Source organism: Eucalyptus grandis, chromosome 2 (assembly GCF_016545825.1).
Source record: "Eucalyptus grandis isolate ANBG69807.140 chromosome 2, ASM1654582v1, whole genome shotgun sequence".
Taxonomy (NCBI): domain Eukaryota; kingdom Viridiplantae; phylum Streptophyta; class Magnoliopsida; order Myrtales; family Myrtaceae; genus Eucalyptus; species Eucalyptus grandis.
Genome location: NC_052613.1, coordinates 44,688,470 through 44,701,961, shown reverse-complemented (window position 1 = coordinate 44,701,961; position 13,492 = coordinate 44,688,470). Strand labels below are relative to the sequence as shown.

Here is a 13,492-nt window from a genome sequence, read left to right as displayed (position 1 = left end):
CAGAATTTTCGCCTCTTGAAATTTGCATGATCCTGTCAGGAGTTTCCATGCATTTTTCGCCTTGATAAGTTTTGTATCCGCTTTTGCCAATGAGGACATCGGTACTTTTTCTGCATTGGTGATTCGCTAATGAATTATTTTTCACTAGATCTTGCCTTAGCAGCCCCAATTGAAGAACTTGCTATTCATTCCTACATTTTAATAAACTTTGCTAAATCATCGGAGTCGCTTCTTCACCGCATGAGACCCGGAAAGTTTTTGTAAACTCTTTTTCGGCTTTCTTCACTTCCTTTAATTGCCTTGATGGCGTATTATCTTCCTGTCCTGCGGATGATTAACCTTCAAATGTCACTCTTCACTCATTTTTGCCTTTTGCTATTTAAGACAACGATCCGATGGATCCAATTAATCATTATGTTCAAGCCTTTGAAGTGTACTACCTTTTCAGAGAGAGGGTGGGATATATCCATGTACTCTCTCTCTTTCTGAGCATATATGCGTTTTTTTCACTTTTGATTCATTCCTAAAGTTGAGGCCAGAGGACCACAAATCCTTCCATGATCGCACGGGCTTCTTGATGTCACATCGCGCTTCACTATTCCTGTGTGAGGAGCTTACTTTAGTTGGACATGCTTCTATATGGCGGTTTGCTGTCAAAGCTGTTACTATTTGAATCGATCTCCCTTATAAATCCTCTAGTTAAAGGGGGAATAAATGAGGCAGAAATTGAAGACCCCGTCTTATGAAGAAGGAGGTTAATCCTGAGTGGAACGGAGATCCGACTCTCTCTGTTTCCAATTCTACCATTCCAATCAAGCTTGTAAGTTTCTCTCTCTCTCTCCCCCTTCGTGACTTAAGTCGGATACATTTGAATTATTTTCTCGATGCTCTGTCCCCATTGGCCTCTTTGTTTGCCAGTCTTTTTTTTGCCAGTGTGCCAAAGTTACAAACTATCAAAAGTCGTCTGACTGCATCTCCGGATGACGTATCTTGTACTAACACTGGTTTTTATGTAGAAGACGTCATCATTAAGTTTAGCATACTCACACGCAACTTTAGGGGTCATGCCGAACCATATTACAAACATGTTATATTAGGTTTCGTTAGTTTGTATCTAAACTTACCCACAGTTCACATATGCCGAGTGTCCATACAAATTTCCCGTTGCACGAAGGGAAATGCATTAAAGGGTTTAGTCCCAACGCTTCTTAAATTTTCCTGCATTCATTAACGGAGTGTGAAAACAAAAGTAAGAGTTTGCTTGCGAGTTGCATATTCATTGGCTCTTCCGGCTTTCGTGTAACTAGCCGTGGAAAGGACATTAAAGCGAGCAAGAGACCATGTCTTTAGAGTACTGAGTGGTGACGTATGTGTCGTTTAGCACAAGACCAGCCGCTTTCTTGGCTTGGCTTCTTTAAAGAATGGTTACCTCTTTTCTATTAACCGTATCACTTTTCACTGCCCGTCTCACATTTGTATGTTAATATTTCTCCTGCTGATTATTTTTTCAAAGGGTATACATGCAAGTTTCTTTCAATGCAAATTTCTCAGTCTCTGCCTCATCAGTCTTCTCAAAGTTCGGTCATTGCAGACAGTGTAGCTCTTTGATATGGTTAGACTTCCTTCTCATCTAGAATCGAGGTTGTTCTGACACCATTCCAATCGCTCTTAGGATCCACAGCGTGATATGAATAACCTAGCGCGGATGAGAGTAGCTCATAAAGTAAATGCCAATTTTACCATTGTTAAGAACTCAGCAACCTCCGACCCATCGTAGCTTGCATGTAGCCTGTAGGAACCTGTTTCCAGCTTAGGTTATTTAATGAACCCCTTGATTCGTCAACCTGAAAGAAATTAAGATGGCGCCATTCTGCATTACTGAAGTATTTTTTTATTTTTTTTTTTAAAAGGGGAAGATAGATGTTGATGTATCCTCGTGGCAGACTGTTTATGACCACAATCCATTCAGCGAAGATGACAAAACGGGAGATGATGAGTTCGACATAAAAACTTTCATAGAAGCTCTCGAGATGAATCTGCAAGGCCTTTCCAGCGGCGCTGTCATGACGAGAGTGCAACGTCTTAGACGAAACTGCCTCGCTGAAGAAAGCTGCATCGTCTGGATTGAAGGACGGGTTGTCCAAGACATGCGCCTCGGACTGAGAAAGGTCGAGTGCGGAGAAGTGGAGATTCAGCTCCGGTGGATCGATCTTCCCGATTCCAAGGGCTTATAAAGCACCACGCGCTTGCTCCGTGATGCGGTTGCCCCGTGTTCTGTACTCGAACAACCTCTCTTGTTCATACCATCCTGCAAAGTGAAGTTGTTGCATCTGTACTTTTGCCCCCTCGGGACTTCTCTGTACGTGCTCGGTGAGGTAGCGACGTCGCACATGCTCCCGTCTCACATGATCTATAGGTTAAGCTATTCGAAACAACATGGTCACAGCACGATACGAGGCGATTGGATATACACAAGAAGCACTCCATGCAGCCCTATCTCTTGCCATTTCTGGCAATCTTTGAACTTGCTTTTGGGGATTGTCGCTCACGCTTTGGAAAAATTTCTACTGGAATTAAATCGTCTGAATCTCCCCTTTGGTTTATGTATGGGTAGGAATTGAAAATCTTCTCGTTCACAGGTCACGCGATGCAAAAGAGCACCAAACTTATCATGGGTGGATTGATCTTCCTTCCGAAACTCCGCACGAAATTTCCGTTTTGGTGCACAAGGCTATTCAACTTGGAAAACCCTCGCACTTTAGACTGTAAATCCCAGCAAGTGAGAAATGTGCTCTATTAATGGTGCGTCGAGCATTGCATGCGCAATAGAAATCGCTGAGCATTAATTCCCATATCAAAGGAAATTTTTATAGCACAAACTTCCAAGCCAACCCACCCAAAGAAAAAGGATTAAGTTATTAAAAAGGAAAAAGCCCTCCTTTCATCATTTCTATGGATAGTGAATGGAAGAGAAAAATTATTACAGATATACATTTGATACGTGTTCGCATAAGAGCTATATAACCAATTCTCATAGATAAAACTAAAACCGCAAATGCAGATGAATTATAAGTGGAGACCCTATTCAAATGATGGCTAAACTGATGAAATGGTCTATGCGGGGACTCGAGGTTCGAAATCCTGCCTCGTGGACCCCATCCTTGCGCAAGGGAGCCGATCTGCCCAAAAGGCAAATCGAGCAGTCAGGCGCAAGTCACTCCCTTGGCAGAAGAGTGAAAAGATGCCAACTTTCGTTGAGCGGTCTTGCGTGAGCATGATTTTTTTTTTTTTTTGGTTAAAACATCCGTCTGATTTTACACGAGTTTATTCAATATCCTGACTCGCTCATTGATCACGTCTGCTATCTAAAAGCTTTACAAAGTATTTTGTTGGATCTTGAGAGGACTTGATACACTGAGGTGCATCGGCCGCGAGTACAATATTGACATTAGGCATCAAATAAAGTTAGGGTCGACATTAAGGGCGAATTTCAATGCTTCTCGCATATGAAGAGTGAAAGACAACCGCAAACCAGTTATCTCCTCATCTTATAAGATGCTTTGAAAAGCATTTCTTTTCCCAAATGCCTATAAGTAAATATTCTTTTCGTAGCTGCACAGACCCACTTACCATGTTACGGTGAGCCAATGTCGACCTGACCCCTTCTCGGATCCATTCAGAGTTATGAAACCAATACTTACAAGAAAGCGGAGGAAACAAAAAGGACACGGTAAGAATTTGGGAAGACGGGGACTCTTTGGGGTAAGAGCCATCTATGTTTTATAGCTATTAGGTATTTATGCATAGGCAATCATAAGAGGATACATTAAGTTCGTAGAAGAAGGATGGTAACTAACAAGTACATTCTTTATGTCAATAAAATGCATTAGTTTAATAGGTTACGTTATTAACATATATCAAGATAGAGTCAGATAGAAATGAGACCCATGAACAATGCAAGTCTTCAAACTCCACTGGTTTTCAGATACTGAGACTTCATTATTTTCTCACCACAAAGATTTTAAGTTGCAGCAAGGTAGCTTGTAAGGACAACATGGCTATCCGTGAACACTAATACCGCACATTCTGGTTTCTAGCTCCCTCACTCTTCTTTCTTTGTTGCCGCTTCCATCCTCGCCACCGCCATAGTCTCTGAGGGTTTCTTACTCACGTGGGAAGCATTACAAGTTAAGGTGTACACATGATAAGTGAAGAGCGCATTCGCTTTATCGATATCTTGTTGCCTACTAAATATAAAGGGGAACAAAAGAAAAGTCGAGGAGAAGGCAAAGCGAACTCAAGCCAGCCAAGTGCGATTCGCAAGCTCTCTCGCTTGCAAATTCTCAAAGCCTGTGTGAATCTTCTCCTTTTGTTTCCAAAGGCGGAGTTCTTTGCTAACATTCTTCCTTATGTTCCAAAAACCTGAAGCGCATGCCATTCCACCTCCTCCTCAAGTTCAGTACCCAAAAACCTGAATCTTCCTCCTCAAGCTCCCTTTTCTTGATCAACCCCACGAGGCACGATGATCACGAAGGCAGGATGAAGGCGATGGTGCCACCATTCACGGCAATGATCCTGGCCTAGGGCTCCGTCCGATGGTGGTCCATGCTCTGGCATCAACCGCTTAAGCTAACTTTCAAGGAGATTTCTACCCAAAGAGGTAAGCACGCCAAATCAACCAAAAGCCAGATTCCTGCTAATCCACAACCCAAGTTCCGCTCAAACCAAAAACAGTAACAATGTTCAGATTGGAGTCGGCACAATCAATCGGACAGAAATGGACACAGAACCAAAGGAGATCTGGAGAGGCTCATTGATTGATCGAAACGCTTGCAGGATGGTTCTTTACAAATGAAACAAAGATATGAATTGGTTGATTTGCCTCTAGATGCAAGGCCTTTTTGTTGGTTTTTATGAATAAGAAAAACGAGGCTCACGGAGGGGAGTCTCTCAGGAAACAGATGATTTCTCTAAGGTGATTTCACTCATAAATTTGCTACACGTTCATCTCAGGATGCATCCTGATGCAGCCCACATTGAAGACCGGCTCTCTCGACCAAGAAGATCGCCCGCATTAAAGCTCGACGAAACCGAGAAGCCATAACGACATCTTGAGTCCATCCCGGAAGCTTGAAAGACACCTTGGAAGCTCGCGCGGACGCTTTTACTAGTTTATAGTTTCCATGCTCTTTACTATTTCTCCTATTTTCAATGCTCCGTTTTTATTTCTCCTAGTTTTCAACGCTTTCTCTTTATTTCTCCTAGTTTCAACATTCTGTTTTTATTTCTTTGATGATATAAGCAATCCCTTGTAGAAGACAGACAGCTTTTGATGAATGAAAAACTTTGCTTGAAGCAAGTATCGTGAACCTTGTAGAGTTCATCCCTTTGAAAACCTAGAAGAGTTTTCACTCCATCCTTGAAGAGTCGGAGCTTTTGAAATCTGCATCCTTGAAGAGTTGCAGTCATCGATCTTGAAGAATCGGTGCCCCCTCAACTTCCTTGGAGGCCTAGAAGAGCAACCAACGGAGTTTCTATCTTTTCATATTCTGTTTGTTATTTCCAACCCAATTTCGACTATCCTACAGTGCTTATTTCAGAAAACCCAAAACAGAGAAATTGTAGATCCAGAAGTCTTTGTTCATTTGGCTTTGGAATCAAGTCGATCCGATCTGTATTGACAAAGATACGACTGTTCTCCTGAGCTTGCGCGGTGCTGAAATTCCTGTTTGTCCTGTTTCCGTGTGCGAGTCACTCTCCCGATCCTATTGTTTGAGAAAGCCTCCCCTAGGCTTGCATCACATCCGTGCCTCTTTTACTTATCGGCATCTCTGCTCGGGTATTGTCACTGACCAAAGCATCCTCAGCATCTACAAACCTAATAATTCCAGGGAAAGAGATTCCGCGTCCATTTGTGAATGACTAGAGCATCATTTTAACTGAAGAAAGAGAAGTTAATTGAGTGCCACTGCTTCAAGACCTGCACACCACACCTGATGTTCTTGGTAAATCTCTCGAGAAAGCTGCGGCATGTTTGAGGCACTGATTGCAGACCAAAGATAAGGTGTCCATACATGGTTTTGTTAGTCAGATTCTTGATTGATAGACTACTGTCAGTTGCATCTAGTGAAACGCAGAACCTTGTAACTAAACATGAGTAATTGGGTCTGTGAATACATGTAGAAACCATGCATATATGATGCACAGTGATGCATAGCAAGTCCGGTCTAGCTTTTCACATCAGAGTTCCCATATGGAGAGGACTATGCTTTCATTTTGAGGAAATTAGTAGAAGTGTCGAGGAAGGAGGTGCTTGGGATGTATCACGGATACATTTCCGTTTGACAGGCAAAGATGCTATTTGACTCCAACAAGTATCTCAAAACCTTCAGATAGTTCATGAGTTGATAATCTTCGTCAATATCCTCATATATTCATAACCCTGCATTTCCAAAAAAAGAATGTCCACATGTGAACATGCACCATGACTCCAAAAACACAAGTTTCTTGAAACATTAAATCACCTGTTTCCTCATTCTTATGTATTCATTGGCTTCATTAATGTTTTCTCTCATTGCTGCCACCAAAGCCTTTTCCTTCTCTCTCGATTCTTTAAACTTTTCCATTTCCTCTTCAAATTTAAGGAAAACATCTATGGAAAGATAAGTACATCATTGAAGTAACCAAATGAGTCATGACACTAACCGAGAACTTTATAATCGGAAAAACTTACCCAACTAACGTACCTCTAGTTTTGTCATGGGAAGCTTGGTAATTGTTAATCTCCTTGTAGATTCTGTTAAGTTTTTTATTCTCATCTTTCAAACAAATTTCACACTGCATATCACATCAAATCAAGTTAAATTGGACAAAATAACATTATCGAGATCAATAATACTATAGGGTTCTCACTTACTTCTTCAGCTCTTTTTTTCAGTGTATTTGCCAAATTTTTTCTACATAAAGAAAAAAATCGTCAGTTAAAATTATTGTACTCAAGCATAAATTAACATTATTGCACATGTAATTAATTTACCCATTTGCCTCAAGATCTAACTGCAATTGTTCCATGCCCAACTGTATTTCAGCCATCTCCTTGCAAAACAAGAATAAAGTTTAAAATATATATATATATATATATATATAAAAAGAAAAAGAAAAAGAAGTTGAATCACCTCTCGTAGTTGCTCATTGATCATCGTGTACTGCATACTGTCATCTCTTTGAGACTGTGCTTGACTGCAAAATCAGAAACTATTTCAAATCGGCTTGGAGATTTCTAAATAAACAATGCAGCTAAAGGCATTCCGCTAGCATGCAAAAGAAGTATCTAAATGCTGTTAGAGTAGCTGTAGAAGTATACATGGGGCCTAGGGGTGTGCAAAATACCTGGGAACCGCTCGAACCACCCGGAACCGGACCGGAACCATCAGAAACCGGCGGTTCTTGAGGGAACCGGTTCGGTTCCCTGCTCCAATTTATGGGAACCGGTGGGTACCGATCCGGTTCCCTGGTTCCATGGGCGGATCCGCCCGCCCACCCATCCAGACCGAACCGGAACCTTTTTAATATTAAAAAAAAAATTACTAAAAGAAACCTCTCATCTCACTCGCTTCTAGAGGTGTGCAAAATACCCAGGGACTGCCCGGACCGTATTTGTAACCGCATCTTCACGTACTTAAATTTGGTTTTTCTTTCTTTGGCTTGCTTTGATGTCACGTAATCGTTCTATGTTGAAAACCAAAATTGTTTCGCGTCAAGATCGATTTCATGGATCCATCCGAGAACCGGACCGGACCGGCGGTCCGGTTCCCGGGTGGATCCATGCAACAAACGGGCGGTTCCCGGTTCTAGGTCAGGAACCGCTCGCTCGGACCATGCACACCCCTAATGGGGCCGCTTGTTCACGATACTACAACTTACATATTCTGATGTTTGTGCAATTGACTTCCTTGCATAAATTATTTTTTCTAACATGAAAAACAACTAATTTACACCAAATGTCCCTACTTCCAATCATGCATATCTGTTCAAGCCATATCCTGCAGAACATTGGAAAAGGCTGAAATGGCTAGCATGGACTGTACAGATGACATTTGACTCTTTTAGAAGAAATCGGTGACACTCACTCCTCTGCTCCCTTCAGGAAGGATTCTTCCTCCCTTGCTCGCTTCACAGCTCTGGGCATTGTGGACGTGTCACCTTCCATTGCTCGCTTCATTGATGAATCAGGAACAAAACTTAGGGTTTGAGCAATTCCGATGTCGAACTTACTTGCGCGAATCAACAGAATCCATACGTCGACAATTCAGCACCGCCATGCGAGCGAGCTAATCACAGAGGGAGAAAGAGAGAGAGAGTAACCTGGTGCTTGCGAGTTGCGTCCATGGGGATGAGGGAAGAGGAAGTTGTTGTTTGTGATCACGTCTTGCGAGGCTTCCTTCTCGATTCAACCGCAAAAAAAAACGCGATTCACACAAACAATCAACACAAACAGCAATCAAGACTAACGGATTGAGGAGACTCCTTCACCCCAAAACCGAAGCGCGGGAACGCGAGAGCGATTTTGCTCGAGCTTCTGTTCTGTGATTTTTTCAACCAGAGCACGAGTTAAGAATGCGAATTTCGAGTAAGGATGGGCTTGAGATCATGGGCCTTCTATTCCGGCCGGCTGACACGCGCATTCATTCATTCATGGGCTTGAGCCCATGAGACCTAGAAAGTTTTTGTAAACTCTTTTTCGCCTTTCTTCGGTTCCTTTAATTGCCTTGATGGCATATTAGGGTGCGCATATTTTTATTTCTTTTCTTTTCTTTCCTTTAACAGAAATAAAAAATTTCTGTTCCTAACAGTTTTTGAACAAAAACGCGTTTGGTAATGTTTGTTCCGGGAATAAAAAATGAATAAAACACGTTTGGTAAATTTTATTCTTTTTTTTGTTTCTTTTAATTTTTAATTTTTTGTTTCTTTTTTATTCTTTTTTTTTTCGGCAGCCTCGCCCAGCCACGGCGAGGCTCGCCACCCTTGGCGAGCTCCTCGACGGCGTCGCCGGCCCTCAGCCGAGGCCGGCGACCGGCGAAAGAAAAAAGAAGAAAAAAAGAAGAAGAGAAGAAGAAGAGAAGAAGAAGAGAGAGAAGAGAAACGTTTCTTCATTTTTGTTTCTGAAACAAGAAGTAAAAATTTTTTGTTTCTTTTTTTTGTTCCTATTTTGTTCCGGGAACAAAAAAACAAAAAAAGTGTTCAAGAACAGAAATAAAGAACAAAAACATGCAGGCCCTTATCTTCCTGTCCCGCGGATGATTAACCTTCAAACTTCATTCTTCACTCATTTTTGCCTTTTTCTGTTTAAGACAACAATCCGATGAATCCAATTAATCATTATGTTCAAGCCTTTGAAGTCTACTACCCTTTCACAGAGAGGGTGGGATATATCCATGTACTCCCTCTCTTTCTGAGCATATGTGCGTTTTTGGCAAAAGAACGCTTCAAGTGCCATAACTTTGGCCAAAGGGACACTTAAGTGCCATAACTTACGAAATGTACACTTAAGTGCCACATTCGAAGAAAAACGGATCACTTGAGTGCCACTCCGCCAAAATTGCCAAAATCCGCCAAAACGCCAACGTGGCATTTTTCCGGCGAAGACGCTCAAAACAACGCGTTTTGCACGCCGACGTGGCCAAAACGTCGTTGTTTTGGGTTGACGTGGTAAAAAAATTAAAAATTAATTTTAAAATTAAAAATTAATTTTAAAATTAAATTTAGTTAAAATATTTAAAATTAATAAATTTTAAAATTAAATTTAGTTAAAATATTTAAAATTAATAATTTTAAAATTAAATTTAGTTGAAATATTAAAAAATTAATAATTAAAAAAAAAGGGGGAGGCGGCCGAGGGATCCCTCGCCCGCCTCCGCCGCCGGAAGGGTCGGCGACGTCGGGGAGGGTCGGCCGGGGTCGCCGGGCCCCGGCCGGGGGTCGGCGACCACGGCCGATCGGCGGCGAGGGCTCGCGGCCCTTGCCCATATCTCGCGAGGGTCGGCGGCCCTCGCCCGGTCGGGCCAAGGGCCGCCACCCGCCGGGGGCGACCCCCGGCGGGCGGTGGCCCTTGGCCCGGCCGAGCGAGGGCCGCCGACCCTTGCCGGATCCGGGCAAGTGCCGCGACCCTCCCCAGATCCGTGGCGAGGGCTCGCGGCCCTCCCGATCGAGCCAAGGGCTGCGACCCTCGCCCGATCTAGGGCGAGGGCTCCCGAGCTCGCCGACCCTCGCCCGCCGTCGCCGGCCCTTCCCGGAGGGGGCGGCGGCGGCTAAAAGAGCCTCCCAACTTTTTTTAAAATTTTAAATTATTAATTTTTTAATATTTCAACTAAATTTAATTTCAAAATTATTAATTTAAAATACTTTAACTAAATTTAATTTTAAAATATTTTAAATAAATTTAATTAAATTAAATTTTTTTGCCACGTTAGCCAAAACAACACCATTTTGGCCACGTCAGTGTGAAAAACAGCGTTATTTTGAGCTCCGTTCGCCGGAAAAGTGCTACGTCACATTTTGGCCGGATTTTCGCCGGATTGGCACTCAAGTGATCCATTTTACTCCGATTTTGGCACTTAAGTGTACCTTTCGTAAGTTATGGCACTTAAGTGTCCCTTTGGCCAAAGTTAAGGCACTCCAGGGGTCCGCGCATCATGCGTTTTGGTCACTTTTGATTCATTCCTAGAGTTGAGGCCAGAGGACCAAAAATCCTTCCAGGATTGTACGGGCTTCTTGATGTCACATCGCGCTTCACTATTGATGTTGATATCACATATTACTGTAATTCATATTGAGTTATTAACCCGTTTTCATCCGATTCAATTTTAACGATCTAAATTCAATCTAACCTTGATTCAAAATCGACGAATTAAATTATTAGAGTCCATCTATCATTTTCACCAGAGTTAGAAATTTATCTAATATAGCACAATAAACCATGTCTAGAAAGATATATATGATATAAATTTTTGCTCTTGTGTAAAATAAGATATATGAAAAATACTCAGATTGTAAATTCTATAGGAAGTGCGTAATTTGGTATTCTAACTTCTAGCTTCACAATGAAGTTACATTATTAAATCATTTTATCGTCAAGATGGCGACTATGTTGGTGTAGGTATAAGAGACAAGAAATCAGTTTACTTTCAGACATCATAATATACTCCAAAATATGCAAGATTTTATAAATCATTAACAAAGAATTTTTTATATTAGTTAGATTATAAAGGGGGGTTGACCTATGACATACCAAAACCAATATTTCTTCTTATTCCTAGAGGGAAAATTTTCAACTCTAGTAAAACCTTTTTCTATTTTAGGGATTTTAAACACAATCATTTCCAGCAACCGAAAATTGAAAAGAGAAAAAGAAAAAAAAAAGAAAAAGAAAAAGGCCAATGTTGCTTTGGGCATGAAACCAACAGAAAAAGTGACCATCCATCCGAAGTACCTTCCTTGGATTAGAAAGGTCAAAAGTGGGTTCTTTCTACTTATTAAAACCCATGAATGGTTAGGAGTTATTTTATTAGATCCATTTGAACCTTTATTTAAGCAATCTGTAGATCATCCATATGAATTAAAATACAGGTGTGTGACCCAATTTGCCATCTCTACTAATCACATGTATGACATGGGAAAAAGCTCAAGATGGACTTATTAAGGATGAAATGGCAATTTTAGCATTTAAACCTCAAATCGATACAGTCTTGTTTTTAAATAAATGAATAGTACATTGAGATCTTTCGGAGGACGATAATGTCGAGTATGGAAAAGATGTAGAAAGCAGGGCGATGAAAATGCGAATGCAAAGTTGAGAGAAGTTTGAAAACTTTATGAGAGTAGAAGAATAGGGAAACCTCACCAATCAAAAGATGGTGCTAGAAAACGGAACTTTTTAATGAAGAAAACAAGCAAATTGGTTGCTGCCAAGGAGGAGGGAGGGCCACGTTCCTTATGAAAGCTCAAGTTGACTTAGCTCTTTACATTCGACTAGCCAAATTCGACCATTAAAACAAATTCCAAAGCCCAAACTAGGACTACACACTTTGAGTAGAGGTGGCAATATGGGTATGCACATTGCACGAGTTTGAAATGTACCCACTTTAATTATATTGCTGAAAATTGGAATATAAGTTATGTAGATATGGGTTGGGTTGGGTATAAGCTGTTGAAAATTATATTGCACAAAAATGGGTCAGTATGAGTTAAACAACTTGACGTGGGTTAGATCATTTTCGATTAGACCCAAATCAACCCGATCTACCTCTTTAACATGTATAAGTTCAAGAAAGACTATGCAATACAATTGACTTCATAAGAATATTGTTGTTGCACGTGCTTTACATAGACTTACAATTGTACTGTTACATACTAGCTAAATAGCATGTACTTATGTGTATCTAAAACAAATAAAAATATATATAAATGATTGTTGTGCAAGATAACTGTCTAAAGGTGCAAATTCATTTAGGAAAATTGAATGAGTGTAAGATGTGAGAAATTCTAATTCAATATCTGGTTATAAGATATTTATGGGATTGAGTTGACAATTATCTTGACTATTTTAAATTGTGTTGTCCATTTTTAAGTCTATATCGGTGAGATATATGTATTAACAAAAATTGTGTATTTCGTGGAGATTTTTAGCAAAAAATGGAGCTCGAAATCTATTTACTTTAGTATTTTCTTCTTTCTATTTGTAATTCTAGAGAAACTCTACTTACTAATAAAATGGATTTTATTATTACTAACTGAGTGTCTTTTTCATCAAAAGGAAAAACCTATCCAAAAGAGTCAAGAAAAAGTTACCAAAAAGGGGAAAAACAAAAAATCTAGTTAAGAAACTGCAAGACTTTTCATATTTAGATGAACTTAGAGAGAATTTGGTTGCTCTGTATGTCTTCTGTTACTGAAATCAAAGGACAGTAGCAACATCAACTTGCTGCCGGGCCACTTGCAGGCCCTTTCCCATCACCCACTAGTCACTTTGTCTCTCACAATTTATTCATTACAGCCAAAACTCAATGGAACGTGGTAGAAATCTTACATGCACCGAGTAATCTGCCGCTTACTTGGCCTTTGCAAAACACAACAGCAAGATTGCCTTTACTGATAAATTTAGTCATGCTTTTCTCATTATGTGATTTTTAATACTTTGCTGTTCTTTTTCTTCTTCTAATGAACTTAGTCTCATGTGATCGTGTCGCATGCTCTTTTCGACTCTGTTCATTTTCTCCTGCGGTAAGATACTTTCTTCTCCATCATCCATTTAGTTTGCTCTGATTTGTCCCTTCCCTGCACATTTTAAAGCTTTCTGTTGGGTCTACAGATGATGTTATGCATGTTGCACACGTGCTCATGCCCAATGCTCAAGATTCAACTTTAGTTTGAATATGCAGCTGACAGTGTCTGTTTTCGAAGACACTAACTTGAAGGTTCTTACTCTCCATGGACA

General features: G+C 40.7%; 1 protein-coding gene across 1 annotated transcript; it reads left to right on the top strand.

Annotated features, from left to right (window-relative positions):
* The first annotated feature begins 303 nt into the window (after positions 1-303).
* On the top strand, positions 304-2,234 carry LOC108955177 (protein C2-DOMAIN ABA-RELATED 4-like). The gene is made up of 3 exons (XM_039307129.1): positions 304-308; positions 733-820; positions 1,944-2,234. The coding sequence occupies exons 1-3, from the start codon at positions 304-306 to the stop codon at positions 2,232-2,234; spliced, it is 384 nt and encodes a 127-aa protein (XP_039163063.1).
* The last annotated feature ends 11,258 nt before the right edge of the window (positions 2,235-13,492 follow it).

Bases quoted from the DNA above. Each gene is read 5' to 3' on its own strand.
- LOC108955177 (XM_039307129.1), top strand. The intron at 821-1,943 runs GTAAGTTTCTCT...TCCTCGTGGCAG, and splicing joins CTACCATTCCAATCAAGCTT to ACTGTTTATGACCACAATCC.